Source organism: Buceros rhinoceros, unplaced genomic scaffold (assembly GCF_000710305.1).
Source record: "Buceros rhinoceros silvestris isolate BGI_N320 unplaced genomic scaffold, ASM71030v1 scaffold1488, whole genome shotgun sequence".
NCBI classification, from domain to species: Eukaryota; Metazoa; Chordata; class Aves; order Bucerotiformes; family Bucerotidae; genus Buceros; species Buceros rhinoceros.
Window position 1 is genome coordinate 86,907 of NW_010424901.1, and position 16,779 is coordinate 103,685.

Sequence of the window (16,779 nt, forward strand, 5' to 3'; positions counted from 1 at the left end):
GCTGCTTTGGTATTTCACTAAACACAGCTTTCTATATAGAAAAGTCCTCCTGCAGAGCTTATGAAGCTCCTCATAAGGAGTGCGGATGTGTTGGTCAGCCCCCGACACAGGGCAGCAGAATACAAACGCCAAGGAACATAAACAGAGGCACTGTAATCACGCTTCAGATTAATTACTTCCAAACAGGAACGTAATTTATCTTGGACAATTGTTCTGCGTTAGGAACCTACATACCTTTTTTTTTGCTTTTAAAAACCTCAGAAACGGTGAATTACTGCCATTTCCATTCCAAAACTCTCAACTGCCTATCAGCGAGGAGTGAAGACCATACCTAGTGGACTAGGTAAACACAGTGAGTGTATCTATCTTACAGTTTGTGTCTGTCCCTTTGAATTTTTAAAAATGTATTTTCACTTGCTTTTTGTCATTTGTAGGTCAGGAAGATGACCTGTCTCAGCTCTACTCTCAGCTTGTTCATCCACAGATCAACAACTTACGTTAGCATTTAAAAGGTAATATATATTTTAATACATACATCTTTTTTTCACCTCCTAGCATATTGAGGAATAAGGAAATTAACAATTTAATAAAACTAAGAATCCAAGGTGATAAAAGCATTTACCTGTGAATAAAGTAGTTAGTAATGATGCCATTTGGTTTCTTAGGTGGTGCCCATTTCACCTCTATGAGTGCAGATCCCATCGCCTTAACAATAGGTGGGCTCAACTCTCTAGGAGGCGCTTCAGCAGTTCTTGAATACGTTTGACCACCCACTCCACACGCACCTGAAAAACCAGAAGTTTGCTTAGTGATGAGAGCTTCTTCCTCAACAAAAAATTCAGTAAAGCCAAATGAGTGTCCAGTATAGGAGCTCCCGATGAAATGGTGCTGCATTTCACCCCACGTAATTACTAAATAGTCATTTAAATTACCTCAACTCCACTGAGTAATTACTCCTGCTTTTCACCAGTGCAGGTAAGGAGAGAATTGGTTCCAAACTGTCATTTTAGACAGACTTATTCAGAAGGATTTTGAAAATTGCCATTGAAGTAAAGAAATTTTGCAATATTTGGGCTCTTCTCTTCTGTCTTTATGATTACCACTTGATGTTGGTGACGTTACAGAACTAATTTTGTTCTGTATGCACATTTTCAAAAATTACTATTTGTGAAAAGCTTTCAATAAAATGACAGATCTTACCTAAAATACATGCTTTAAATCTCCATTTAAAATATTCATGATATAACATGGAGAAAGATTTAATGCTTCATTCAGTGCTGGGCTTTCTTTTTACTAGGTAAACATTTGACTCCAACGTAGGAATAAGATTTTATCTGTTTTGCTGAGTTGAATCTATCTGGAAGTGCTCAATTCCCTTCCACTCAATCCCAGTCACAGAGGTGTCTTTTAAAATCATCTTACCATTCTGGCACGCTTGTATTCTTATCTCATACAGGGTGTAGGGATCTAGGCCATCGACTAAAGCAAAACGTGCACGTCCTACTGGCTTCGCCAGCAGAGTGGGACTGCTGGCATTTAGTAAGATGTTGTATTCCAAAGGCACATTGACAATGAATATCCCTGTTGTGAAACAGAGAAGAACCAGTGATTATCTGAAATACTAACAACAGGGCAGGACAACTTCAAAGAGACATTCATCATATGCAATTTTAAATGTGAGCCCCCTACAGAGGCTTTACCTACCGCCTTTTTTGGAAACTACAGCATTTAAATATAAACTGAAACCGATCACAACCGGAAGACAGACATTACAGTTCTTAGTTAAAAATAAAAAAAATAGTTAAGAATCAAAATTAATTTCAGTCAATGCCTGTGTTACAATCGCTACTTCTGGGAAAAGTGACCTTATGACTGGGAAGCAGGCAGCTTTTGTTCCTTTATTCTGGAGGCACTCCAGCTACTCAGCACTGCTGTTTGAATACAGAGTCATATGATCAAAAAAGTGAATTGTCAGCATGCAGCAAATTATCCCTTTTTAGCCCAGCAGCAGTAGCTGAGAGTAGGTTCTTAGCCCACTTCACCGCCAAGTACAATACACTAGCTTGAACCAAGAAACATGTAATTTCAACTGATATAAAACCAAACTGTTTAGTTTTGTGGAAGAAAAAAAACCTTCAATTTTTACTATTTTTTTCAATTCAAACATTTTCCCCATTTATTGCTCTTCCTACACTCTCAACTCCTAATTTTCCAGTTTCGTTGAGAGGCTGTCCATGAGAACAAGCTAAGCCACAACACAACACTGTGTTAAATGTCACAGAGGTGTCTTTGAGATTGCAGCGCAAACCAGATGCCGATGAGCAGTTCTGAGACCTGTCCAGGTCGTGAGAATCTTTCCGCTCCTACCTTTGGAAAACAACCCTTATTCTTTCTCCTAATTGTGGTTTTTTTCTGATAAAGCACCTACAATGATACCCTGAAGCTACAAAGAGCATTTTTTCCCACTTTTATGTGGATTCTTTTCTAGCTAAGTATGTATGTGAATATCTACATTAACCAGGAAAAAAAGTTTACAAGAAATCAGAGAGATTTCAAGTTTATTTGTGGCACTATAAACAACTGATGCACTTTGGAAGATCAGAAAAATCTTTGAAATACTCTTTTTACAGTTCTCAGAAGAAAAAGAGGACGTTAAAATCCCAAAGAAATCAGATGCTGCTGCTTCACTACATGCTAGAAAAAAGAAATGCCATTACACTAAAAAGCTGAAAAAATAGCCCTGGAGTGGAGGCATGACTTCAATCTTATTCAACTGTGCAGCTTACAGGAAGAAAAAAGGTGCTGGTATTAGTTGCTGGAAGAGGTGAAGGGAGAAGGAGACAGAAAGTGCAAAAATCCCACTATAAAATTTTCCTTTTTCAGTACAAAAGTTTCAAGGAAACCACCAAGATCTAATCATTAAGAACGGAGTAACAGAAGCACAACTTTTAAAGTTGTGCAGGATGTTGCAGAGTAAACCTCTGAGAGGTGATCTTGAAGTAGATGGCTTCTGCGACAAAGAAAAATATTTTTTCTGTGTTATATGGAAGATTAAATGCTCCAGAAGAGTGCACTTGAGTGTGCACTGTATAATTATACCAGTAATTAAAGACATATTATTATGTCTAAACTACCTTTTTCCCCCCCCTCTTATTTTTCCTTTTATTTATTTTTTCTTTTCTCCTATAATTGGAGTGTCTTTAAAGGACACAACAGAAAGTCTGAAGGTAAGAGACTGAAATAGTAGACAACACATGAAATAACAGAAACTTTTAGAAAATCTCCTGGTTAAGGTCTCCTTCTTCTCAACAGACCAGATATTTCAGCCAGGAACACCCACTATCTTATGAAAGCGACACATAATTCACTTTTGTGCATCTGATCACTGCATCTATTCTAGGCAAAATTCACCAGAAACCTTTGAAATTGGAGCTATTCAGAATGCTTGATTTCCCAAGGAAGATTAAATACAAACAAGGACAGCTGAATCCTGCTATCAATATGTAGCAACGGACACATTTCAAAATAATTGACCTATCCGTGTCCAACATTCAGTACATATCTCAATAGAAACGCTAAAAAAAAAAAAGTAGAACACTAAAACACAAAATCTTGAAATTCTGCTAAATGTTGCAATGCATTAGGAATGATACCAATAATAAATATGCTCAGGAGAAAAAATATTCTCAAGCAGTAACACGAAATTGTAAATAAAACCAAGTAAACATCCTGAAAAATCCCAACGTCCAGCGAAATCCTTCTACAATTTGATGGAACTTATTCAATGCTAAAATCAAAGGATCACTTTATAATCTGAAAAATAAAAAATATATACTCATACAACACAGAAACTTGAAAAAAATCTCTATCTTCCAGAATAGCCTTCAGCATCTGCAGCCAGTCTGAAACGACTACTTTGCGCGCTCTGATGACTGAAGGAAACGAAATAGGCATATTTGTTAAAGTCAGCTGGGAAACCACACGACTTGGTTAGTTCCAGAGTTCATAAATTTATGTCAGAATAAAAGGAACCGTAAAAGCACAAGTGAACCAATTTAGCCTAAGTGCAAATGGCAGTTTTGTTATTTGGTGTCAAAGTTACCACGAGCACAATGACAACCTGCCATAACACATTTTCATGTTCACTAAAGAACAAAGATTTAGTTGGTTAATATTCCCAGCAATGCTCTTTTTCATAATTTACAACAACTAGATGCTGATAGGTTATTTAACATTTATGAAGTTAAGATGTAATCAGAAAAACCCTGATTATCTTTACAAATAAAAAAGTTAAATTATTCCACTTTATTTCTCCGCGACTTCATTTCACAGCAGGTGCACATTTTGCAACAGGACAAGTCAATCAAACTAAACCTTGGTTTTTTTGTGGACATATTTGGATAACATTTAATGGATGATTCTGTGCAAAACTCTGCAAATTAGGTTTGACGGTCTGCGTACTTCAAAACTAGGGTAATTCATAAAATAGAATTTGCAGCACAAGATGCTTAGAAATGGGGGGAAAAAGCCACAGTCTGTTTTACAGACTGGTTACCAAAAATCTATTCCAGGTCAATTGCTGAAAAATAGTTTTTAATAAGATGTGAAATCCAATCGCAACTAAAGCAAAATAGTTCAACTATTTAACTTACGGTAAAGAAATACTAAAATAAGAATGTTGTATCTTTTACTTCAAAACCAAGTAAGAGTAAAGTCATATTTTAGTATTTAATTTCACAAAATAAAACAACCTATTTGGCTTCCTGAGATTAAATATTTACATTAAGCTTCAAATATCCAGGTATCTCATTCCGGTTGTATCAGATATTCCCAACAAGACTCTGAAGATGGCTACAGCGGGACGCGCCAACTGCTTTCACGATGCAGAACTCTGGACATTGAGTTTGAAAAAACTTGTCCTACAATGATGTGGAGGAAACGATAATTTACATCAGAACACACAAAGCAGGAAATGTCACATTGGCTTAGAGAAAATCAGAACAAGTGGTCAGAATAAGTTGTTAGGCCACCAATAAAGGAGAAACCATGATAGCTGGGGAAGCTAAGAGACAAAGCTGAGAGACAAATAAATGTCATTCAAATAGCAAATTTGATCCCAAGAAGAATAAAGTAGGAATGCAGACATGGCACATGACTTTCACTCTAATTGATAAGCAAGCCCAGAGATGGATGAAGCAGCGTGTTACAACATCATGAAAGAAGACATTTTCATCCAGATGATCAACAACGTTACGAAGAAAGTAACCTAAGAGCAGGGGACAGGATCCTCTTAGAGCACGTTCAGCTTTCACGATATCACCAGCAGAAACTGAAAATAGTTAGAAGAATCAGGCTCCCAGTGAGGACCAGGGGGGTCGTCAATGAGTGGAAATGCAGGATGGATATTGCTTGGGAGATTATTTGATGGGGCTTTTTTCCCATTCAGCTTTTCTGCTTCTATCCACAGCGTTAATAGTTGTTCCATAATAATTGTAACATCTCCTTCTGGAGGGTACCAGTGAAACGTACCGTTCCTTTGAGGTCTGTGCTCTGAGGCAATGCAACACAAGATAACGGGATACCTATTTCAGAAAATAAAGTCCTGTTTTCCACAGTGAGCGAGGTGTCTTGAATATTTTTTAAGAATCCATCCCTTTAACCACTATTCAGCCACCTTGCTATTTAGCTAAGTCAGGAGTTCTGAAATGCTACATATCTATAAAGTCTTAAGATATAGGTAATTACAGATGTTGAAACTTTATAATTAAAGCCATCCAAAAGGAAGGTCTGCATGATATAATGCCCATAATTAATCCCGAGGGTGATTATTTGATCCCAATTTATTATAGCAGATAAGAAGACAGAATGCCAAAGCATCCCTGACATCCACAGACAGGAAGACACCATGCCAACTACCATCTCATAAAAAATTGGTTAATAAAAAGCACTTTTTTCCTCATGGAGACTATACCAATTAAAAGAACCATCTCATCCAAGAGTGACTGCCAAGCCTGACAGTCCTTATAACAAACGCTGCATTCTGGGTTTATAAGGGAAACTTATCTTATCTCAATATAGCTTATTGTGAAACAAGGATTTATACACCGAAAAAAAAATAGATTAGGAAATAATAAGTTACTCCATGTGCAATGACATAAATAAGGATAAAAATCTGTAGACTCCTTAGGCTAATCCTACCAAGCTGGGGATGTACGTGGCCCCAGATGTCTGCTGGCAGAGCACCTATTAATGGGATGTATTCCAGAAGATCCAAACCTTCGAAATAAACTCCCACCTGCACCCCCCGCTGTCTTCCTCTTGGGAAAAAAACACTAGGAGCACAAAGGTCTCAGAATGAGCATGAAGCAGGATTACGAGGGGTCAATAATTAATTGCTAGTTCCTGCGTACTACAATTCTTCTGCACACAGGGTTTCTTTCAGTAGCATTAGCAGCATTTCTCTGCTGTTAGTACTCCCCACTCCTATAAGATCAGCTAATGGCCCTGAGGTGTTTTTATAAAAGTAACAGCAAGTTTTACTCTCCTGTCTACCCAACAGAGACACTATGGACCCTCATTCATACTTAACGAGAAGGCAGAGGGGAAGGGACTGAGTCACCAAACAGCCACCAAAGCGAGATGAGTGTTCAAGGTGTGCCCCAGCATCTGGGAAGAAGGAAATGCCTGTCTCCTGACTGAGGAGAGTGATTCCTGCAGCCATGTGAATTCACCAGCCCTGCATCCTCTACAGAGCCATAATCTCCAGCCTCCTCCCCATCTCTCCGATCACGTGGGTTCAGGAGTACCTGGACCTTTGTACGCCAAATCTTAATTGCAACATAAAAAAAGGATTATGCAGAGCCTGATGCTCCTTGCAGGCTTGTAGGCTTTCACGAGTAACAGGAATTCAAGAAGCAGGAGCAAAAAAGGGCTAGAACAAGGACAAGCTTTTCTGGGAACACCCCACTCTTCACAAGCCTATGCTATCCCAGAATATTCTTACGTTTTAAATCTATTTATAATATTGCTGAATATTTTGTACCTTATATTATATTTATTATCAAAACTATAATACAGCATGAGTCACTTGCCAATAAAACCAACTGTAGATTATATGCCATTCGAATTCACCTGCCTTCTGCTGGGTTCTAAATCCTTTCAGGCGGTAGGGGGAAAAGTTTAATTTAAGATTTTAATCTTCTTCATATATTATAGCATTTCTATAATGGATTTTGTGCTTCTGAAAACTAAGAGATTGACAGCTCAGGGTATTATAGATTTATTAATCATTGCTTAAATGGGTAGGGTGAATGCTGCTAAGCACTGCCGCAATACTTGTGATCCCAGCCTTGAAGGCAAAATACTTTTTCTAGGTGACTTTAATGCCAGTTGACTCTACTGTGACTGCTATGCAAGTAAAGAACGTCTTAATTAAGAAAGGGAGACATCAAAAACTTCCCTGAGTTCATTGATAAAACCCATACTGTTGTTATTGCAATATGCAAATGTGAAGTTTCTGAGAAAATTGACCTAATTTTACTGAAAAAACCCTACTATATAGAAATTGGAAAACACCTTTGCTGGAGATAAACTGCACTAGACAGAAAATTGCTCATTTACAATGCTCTCATCATCTCACAATAACAGTAGCATATAATTTTTATAACGTCAGTAAAGTACACCAATCACTTAAGCTATGATCTACATTAAAGAAACAGAGCACAGTCTCTCATACAGAAAGATGCTGTTACTCAGTTATTCCTTCTTAGCCTACCTCTGTAGCAGGCCAAGACAACCTGGTGATGTTCAGGAGAAGAGTAACAAGAGGAGAAATATTTCTGGGCCTTTGCTGACCCACCCTCCTGCAAGGTAACATGTCCACATAGCTCTGTGGTGCTCTGGCAAATAAAGTCACTCAGTCGGGTCAAAGGCAGCACAAGGTTCTCTGTGTCACACGTACACCTTTTGTTAAAGGAGCTCGACATTGCATACCTGCAGGACAACTGCACATTTTAATTACTAGGACAGCTATCAAGACAGACATCATCAACCCAAAAGGCTGGCATGTTTCCCTTTAACAGGTGAGACTGAACAGAAGGGAAAACTGATTTTCCGTGTATTTCTTTTTTATCCTTAATACTTGCACTCAATAATAGTTTACGAGATCAAATTAACATATGGATTTTTGATCAGCTAATCCTCACAATATTAATGTCAACTATATAGGTCAATATTATTGAAACAATACATCCCTAGGAAACTGGTTATTTAAATCACACAAATGCTAAAACCAAATATGAAGAATAAAAATATTAGAATGGTTCAGCTGCCCAACTTTTCCATCCTTTCATTTTGTTACAAAAAGTACAACATAGAAATACATTTTTACCTGGCACATCCCAAGCTAGAAATATGGAATACGCATCAATTACTGTGACATTATATGGGACATGAATTTTCTCTGGTGTTCCTGCTGGTGTTTGTATAACATAGTTATCACTAGTGTTGCTGCCGCCCCACGTGCTGGCTTCCAGCTGGTAAACATATCTGCACAAACACAAAAAGATCAGTAGACACTACAGTTAGAAGCTTAAGGCATATCAGGAATAGAACATTTCCACTTGCACCAATTTGAAGCGAATAGACAATGCAAAGAGTATTACAACTACAGCATTAGTGGAGATTTTTCACCTTTAGGTTTTATGAATGTAAGAAAAATAACTCTTTCCTTGTATTAAACAATAATTTAAATACTAAAATTCACACCAGCTTATGTAAGAGAAGTGTTGACTCAAAAAACGTCAAAGGCAATTTCAGAATGGCCTCTATAAAAGTATCAGCCGCTGCTACTTTTGAGCCATGAGTATTGTTCACATTGAACAGAACCATTATAAAACACGTACAGTGCTGTCTGCCATACAAAGACCTGAATTGTTCTAAGTATATTCCATGAGGGAAAAAAACCAGCTGATGAGCTACCAACCACCACCAAAGGGAAAAATAAAAGCCTCCCCCTCTTTGAATCAGAATGACCCAATCTCATAAAAAAAACCAAAGTCCTTTGATTAAGGTTTTCCAACATTTGGAAGCCTCCTAAATATTCTCTGCCAATTTTTCAGCAACCGATATTGTAAGAGATTTTTCTTTTGTTGAAAGAGTAACTTATATTATTGAGTACACTTTACAAACACATGTACATGTATTTTGAACACCTTTCACAGGTCAGCAGGACTCTTTAACATGCCTTACCTACTGTTCGGCTGCAGGTTAACATCTGTGAAATTCAGGTCTGTACTGCCACCCAGGAAAAGCTGTTCTCCATCACGAAATAATCGATACTGAGTAATGAGTCCATTGGGTTTCTCCGGTTCATTCCAGTAGATTTCCACTTCTGTCGAGCTGACTATGATATGATGAGGATTTTGCCATACCCCTATTAACATCACAATGACTCCATTTTAATTTTATGATAGAAGCATAAAGGGGTTTTTCATTTCTCAAAGTTTGTGCTGTTGCTCTCAGCAGTTGTGAGAATGACAGAATTTAACACATTTTCTGCATTTACCCTATATCAAATGCAAACAACTAGACAAGGTACAGAGTAATGGAGGACGAGGCCAAAGGCTGCAGCCTTTATACATCCAGTTGCCTCTGCATATTTATTTACGCTTTCAAAAATATGCATATACTAATTGTAACATCACTAATTTAAAGATGAATTTGAGGAAATTGTCACAAAACGAAAGCAGAAATGCAGCACCAGCCAGTCAGCATGAAGAGCGTGTTACGCTACAAATACTCCAAAAGAGATGGATTCTCTTGCACAAATTTATACATGATAGCTTGATGGATGAGAGTGGAGTTTTGCACCTTGTTAAACCATCAGAAAACACAAGCCCACATGACCATCTCTTTGCAGCTCTATAGCAACATCTTTTTCCCTTACCATGAGGAGCAGCTTGTAAAGTTTGACCTGAGAGTGGTTGGCTAGAAGCGCACCCAGCAGATGTGCATGCAGTTAGCGTGAAGCTGTAGTTAGTGTACGGCTGCAGCCCTAGAAAGAGCAAAAAGAGGTTAGACCGAGATGTGGACATCAGGTCTCCCAAGAGTTGTATCACTACTTAGTTACCAGACTTGAAGTTAACTTTTAGTATTTTTGACAAACGTAAAATATGAACCATCGTATTTTGCATCTGAATAATACTGAAATGGTGAATTCTCCTCGTTTTGATATATATCCCCTATTAGTTTCAAAGATCTGACAAAACAGTTCAGATTGAATGTGTGTCTATACTGCAATGGATCTACGGATGCCCCTCATAAGACGTCTGAATTAGCCTCAAATCAATTAACACAGGTGGTGCTTGCAGTGTAGTAACGATGGTCCAGATCTCAGCCCAGATTACCATCCAAACACATACACCACCCAGGTGGTGGTTTTTCAGTGATTTTTGGGTTTTTTGGTGATTTCTTTCTTTTCTTGTTGTTTCATTGGGTTTTAAACTATGCCTCCGCCTGTACAAAATCGTTAAAAATTAACCAGAAAACACCTAAACATTCTTGGCACACACATAATCTCGATGACTGGTAATGGTCGTAGAAGGTTTAAAGGTTTCCAACAGATAACTACCTGAAAGTGTAATTGCTTAGAGTTTTGGACTTGGAAAGCTGAACAGCATGTAATGTTCTGAAAACCTTTTACAAATATATTTGCAACAATAAGAAAAAAACCCCTCTCTTACCCGAACATGAAATCATCTACTACATTGCAAACACGTCCAAAGATACTCTGTTCCTGCTCCCTTCCCAATTTCTATTGGTTCAATTTTTTCAAATTTTTGGTTCCATTTATTAAAATGGCCTTATCACACTCTACAACTACCTGAAAGGAGGCTATAGTGAGGTGGGAATGGGTGTCTGCTCCCAAGTGACAAGCAATAGGATAAAGAAGAAACAGCCTCAAGTTGTGCCAGAGGATATTAGGAAAAATTTATTCACCAAAATGCTTGTGAAGCACTGGAACAGGCTGCCCAGGGAAGTGGTGGGGTCACCATCCCTGGAGGTATTTAAAGGACACGTAGATGAGGTGCTGAGAGACATAATTTAGTGGTGACTTGGCAGAGCTAGGTTAACAGTTGGACTTGATGATCTTAAAGGTCTTCTCCAACCAAAATGATTTTATGATTCTATAATATTTTCCCCTTATGTTTTCCTATTTGTTACAAGATTTTACTACAAACGCTATAAAGCAGAAGCAAGACTGACAACCAAGTCCTCCCCATCACAAGCTATTCATTTTAATTACTTGTAATTTTTTTAAAACTATTTTTTCAGCTCGAGCCTTCTATGCTGGACATCCTTGAATGAGACTAAAAGAGAATAGATTGCTTTGACCTTTCCTTGGAAATTTTCAAACCTCCTTATGCTGTGTGTGAGTGACTTCAGATTTGACATCAAGTTGCCTGCAGCTTAAGAATTTGACTTTAGGACTCCTCATAAAACTGTTCCCAAACTTTGGCTAAAATACTAAGCTTTTAAAACAGCCATTTCTGCACACCCATTAAAGGTTTCCTACAGTTAAATCAGTAAAGACTCGGAGCTCTGTGGGGACCTCAGAGCTCAGCTTTAAGTGCTGATCAGACTGCCTCACACAGCATGCTCCTGTATTTCTCAAAGTTGACCTTAAAATTGATATTACCGGACACTGAAAACTGCTCTCCCACCTTTTCAAGAATCCTCTTGTGAATGCTTCATAATACACTAAAAAAAGCTCCTGTTCCTGAATGCAAACGAGACAAACAGTACAACAACGAGAAGCAAACTGTACACCAAAACTGTGAAAAGACTGCAAACCCGAATGCTCATAGGGAACGAAATCCTGTCGAAAACTCCCTCCCGGCCTCTGGCCTGACGAATTGTATGTAATGAGAGACTTTTCTGGTAGTGTCCACCCCCAGCTGCTTTACCAGCACCACGCAGCTGAGCATCCCAAAGGGCTGCCAGAGCACCTGGCGTGAGGCGAAACTTCACACACCTGAGCACAGGCGCTGCCTTCAGCTGCAGCTCCGAGAGCTCTGGGAATTCAGGCAGGGTGTATCGAAAATTAAGATGACATGGTTGTGACAAGCTGTGAAAGCTTGAGATGTTCCTTCCTCAGGATGTTCCTTCCCTCTTGAGACGTTCCGCAGCCGGAACAGAGATGAATGCCCTCGACCACAGAAACCGATTGCCTTGATCCAAAGGCAGTCTCTCCTCCATGCTGTCCCTCGCTTCATTTGCTGGAGCTTTCTAATCCGCCATCCCATGGATTCGTGAGACCTGGCCCGTCCCTGAGGCTGGGCTGGGCTGGGCAGGGCTGTGTCGGAGCTGGAGGCCAGCACAGCCGCGAGCAGGGATTGAGGGCAACAGGCTGGGCTGAAATGGGGCGCTGGGCTCCACCTCAGGCCTCGGGGGAGGCTGGCACCACCTCAGCAGAGCTGACGTGGCAGCTTGCTGCAGTAACGACGCCGTCCTGTGTGCTGCCACTCGGGCATCCTCCCAGGACACTTTCTTCCTTTCGGCGGCCAATGCTGCCAGCCCCTCAGCAAACCACATTTTATCCCTCTTGGTCGGCACCATTCCCGTTGCCTCCCTCACCGTGCTGCACATTCACAACAACTTTGGACTTGCAACTCCCTGACTTCTACCAAGCAGAAGGGAGATGCAGAATTAGACCCATGCACACCGAGATTCCCGGACGGAACAAACCTACCAAACAGAGCAAAAGCTGAGACAGCAGTCCTACATACAGGAGCCTTTTCATTTTTTTTTCTTCATTTTATTCCTCCCTGGAAGAGGCACAGCTGGAGGACTGGATGAGGCAGTAACCCTACGTCCAAACGACTAGAGCAGACTGCTCGTGTGAAAGAGGCGGAATTGAGATTATACAGGTCAATTCATACGTATGATACAAGCCAATTTTTAACTGCATGGCTTTGTGACTTTAATAACGTACACTTGTCATAGCTCCAGTGCCTAATTGTGATTACTTCAAGAACAACCTAATTCTGTGGCAAGAAAAAAGGTCTGGGCAAGATCTTTGTTTACAAGCAAATCCTCGCTTATAGCCAGTACGAAGATATTTTAATGAAAATGTCTTACAAACAAGTAGAGAGAAAGAATAAGCAATTATGTAGAAAGGTAAAATACTGAATGGAAGACATGAGGGCTGCTTACAAATTGAATAAGATGTGAAGGAGCTAAAATAAAGAGATGACTCAGAGGGACAGCCCTGGCTGTAACCTAATCATGAACTGGAAGAGAAGAAAAATCATCTGAACACTATGTATAAAAGTAAGAGGGGAGAAAATGACAGTTGCAGAGTAGACAGAGGCAAAGGCATGGAGGCAAGCCAAGTATTTAACATTTCAGGATAGAAAAGATTACTGTGGCAACAAATTACTTGAATTCCCCTAAAGGGAGTCATGTTCACTTTTAAAGGAAACATGCATAATAAAGCAATACTCATTTACAACTACACTTTAAAGAGACAAATGAGCATTAAAAAAAAAAAGAGCACATGGTTTCACTAAATTTATTGGTCAAATTCTGACACCTGAAACCTCCAGTCATACATGGAGCAGTCACAGCAGATTTTTATTGAGATTATTAAAGCTTGCATTAAATGCCTTGTCTTATGCATGCTTTGGAAAGCTCTGTGCAAAACCACGTATGTGATTAATAATAAAAATAACAAGTAAGATAATCTCGAAACATAAACAGCATTTTGCTTTTCCAATTTCTCTACTTCATTGTTCACTAGAGGATACCTCTTGCCTTTTCTTTTTTGGTCTATTATTGCGGGATTTTTAATTTTTTTTTACTTAGTCTATTTTTGTTATTGCAGCACTTGTCATTTGCCAAAAGGCTGTGAAACAGGATTTTTTTAAGAACGCATTGCTCTATTTTCCTTCTGATCAATTCCTTCTGATACTGTTTGTCTCCGTTTGTGGGGATGGCTCCAGCAAGGTCAGTAATTAGCTCCCAGGATAACGCTCCTGGGCCCTGCCGTGGGAATTTTACTCAGGAGGATGTCAAATTGCTGACCACAGCCTCACACCACCCCCAAGAGTTTCCTTTCGATATATATTACTAATGATTCAGCGCTGCATGGAGATAGAGTTGACCACTGACAACGTTGCTGCACCTCTTCAGTTTTCGCTACCCTGACATGGAGAATAGGTTCAGATGAAAGGATTTCAAACCATTCAGTCCTAAAGTACTTTTAAATATTCTTTCTTTTACTAAAATAAACATCAATGTTCTTGCTTGGCTTTTACCTAAAGATGAATGAATTCTCAGTAAAGCCTCTTACTTGTGGTATTTTCTTTCGTATGTTAAGAAGGGGGAGTTGAGAAGAACCTTTGCTATAAAGACACCTGCTGCTGCTGAAGAGGGCACTCTTAGCTTTCTTTTACAACTCCCCTAATTATTTTCTTCACTCTTACCCTCTGCCTAGCCCCCACTGCAAAGCATTAGCAGGCCCATTTGTAAAGTAGTAGTAACATAAAGTGAAACAATGCCATAACTGTCATCCAAATTGTTCTGTACAGGGTAGTGGAAGTGTTCAGTAATAAATGATATAAAAAGGTCTTTTATTGACAAGCTGCCATGTGGTGTTTGCATTAGAGAATATGAGAAGATGATGGCTGCTGCCCCTAGGTCCCAGTGGCATTCAACTCAGTGAGATAGCAGAAAATGCTTCAGTTTGCTTAAAGCATTGATAACACCTCTAAATAATTAACTGAGGACTTCCTGTCTTCAATTACTTAATGCTTTTTTTAACATCTTGAGAGGATTATAAGCAATTTATGGATTTCACATGATGAGCACATTCACCGCTATTCCCACAAAGCATTTGTGGGATCATGTTTCCAAAGCTTTGATGTAATTAAAAATAAGCAGCAAGACAATGGTGCAGTGGCAAGGTGCTAGCCTTCTCGTCTGTTATTTGCAAGACCCGAGATTCACAGTCTCAAGAAATACTAATGCTACAGCTTCATTAATGCTCAACTGTTGCTCAGGGAAAAGCAGACAGATTTGAAAAAAAAAAAAAAGAAAGAAAAAAGGAAGATGGGAAAATCAAAACATACATCCACAGGGAATAAGACAACAGTTCAAACATTTGAGATTATGTATGAAATAAATTTGATTGGTTTATCTTATTCTTTTAATTTAGAGAGCAATAATTATCCACGTTGCTAAATCACCGCCATGAATTCTACATTATTACCCAAGGAAGCTCCTGCAGAAAACAGTGTACGATTTGATTATGACTGCCAGGAGGAACGATCCTTTATTCCACTCCTGGCTTAGCATGGCAGCACTGGATGGTGGCTTAATGGAACAGGCACACAAGAGGAGAAAATGTCCTTGTTTCTCAGGAGGCAGTTTAATTTCCTCTCCCTTCCAACTGGTAAGAAAACCAGTATTGTCCGCATTAACATTTCAGTTTCTCTAGAGGTATAACCACCTTTTGGGAAGGACAGTGGGAGCATGAGAAGTTTTTTTCAATGGGTTTAATAAATCATTCCTTGTTGGTAGGTGTTCTTTACAGTATAAACTTACAACCGCAATTCTAAAACACGTACCACCAACTGGCGTACTGTAGTTAATATCTCCCGTCCAGAAGCCCTGAATATGGAGACAGGCATAACACACACTGAAGAATTTCACTCTTGAGCATGATGATACTGTCAATGGGACCAGCAATCCTTTACTCCTCTGTGAGTGACTACAGCAAGCACGAACTCTTTTAAAGCACTAATGGCTCCACTGTGACTCCGGACTCACGTTTTGAGGGGAGAGTTGAGAGTGCCATATATGCTGCATAAGTTTTATGTACCCTAAGTTAACTTCTACTCTTTGGGTGGCTATCATATACATACATATCTACAACATGAATCGCTACGTTTCCTGCTTGGGTGGAAAACCAAGGAAAAAATAATAGATACAAGAATTTGATGGGTAACCTGAGGTCAAAGAGTGAAAAAAGATACCCCAGAATGCTTATGGTCCCATTTTATGTTCAACAGAAACATTTCGAAGAACAATTTTGCTTCAATGTAACATTCAATTAAAACTAAAAATTGAGTATGGGAAAATAACACATTTGAGGTCTGAGTCAAACCTTCCCCCAAAATCCCTTGACTAAAGCTTCTTTCAGATACACACACACTATGGAAATGTCCAGAAAATGGCTATAAGGAATATATAAGATTGTAAGCTGAACCCAGGATCTCTTTCTTTCTGCCTTTACTTTTTATCGTCTCAGGCATATGTACTGAATCCTTCTCCTACGCTGCCACACATTCACAGCAGCACTAGTGACTTCAGCTGCATTACTGTACATTAACGATGGTAAAAGAGCTGAATCTGTGTGAAGGAATGTCTACACAGATTATCTGAGAACTTGAGCACATCACAAAGCATGCACCTTGAATCAAGCTGGATAGACATATTTTTAAATGTTGGAATTAAATCTACTCATATTTTAAGAAACAGCAGCCAGAAATGAAAGAGATTGGAAAAAATAGTAAGATATGTAAAGTCATGATAAAACATTGCAAACTGTGTATAGTACTGGGGGTTTGAAAGTTACGGAGAAGCAGCACTGTTACTACGTTAATACTGTGTTATATCCTGAGGACAGGACATTACCCTGCCAGAGAGCCCTGCCTCCTTACCTGACACTGTGTGCTGCATTCTGCTGGCAGCATCAGTGTGTACAAGTCCTTTCCC

At 39.2% G+C, this 16,779-nt stretch overlaps 1 protein-coding gene across 1 annotated transcript in view; it reads right to left on the minus strand.

Annotated features, from left to right (window-relative positions):
• The window catches only part of LOC104497657 (usherin-like), a gene marked incomplete at its 5' end in the record, with an annotated part of 113,921 nt that overhangs the window by 58,608 nt on the left and 38,534 nt on the right, over positions 1 to 16,779 (minus strand). Inside the window, 6 exons of the mRNA XM_010140933.1 lie at positions 623 to 785; positions 1,423 to 1,581; positions 8,390 to 8,547; positions 9,250 to 9,433; positions 9,947 to 10,054; positions 16,725 to 16,779. The exon at positions 16,725 to 16,779 is cut by the window's right edge and continues 1 nt beyond it. Coding sequence (XP_010139235.1) covers positions 623 to 785; positions 1,423 to 1,581; positions 8,390 to 8,547; positions 9,250 to 9,433; positions 9,947 to 10,054; positions 16,725 to 16,779 — 827 coding nt within the window. The remainder of the gene's footprint in view (positions 1 to 622; positions 786 to 1,422; positions 1,582 to 8,389; positions 8,548 to 9,249; positions 9,434 to 9,946; positions 10,055 to 16,724) is intronic.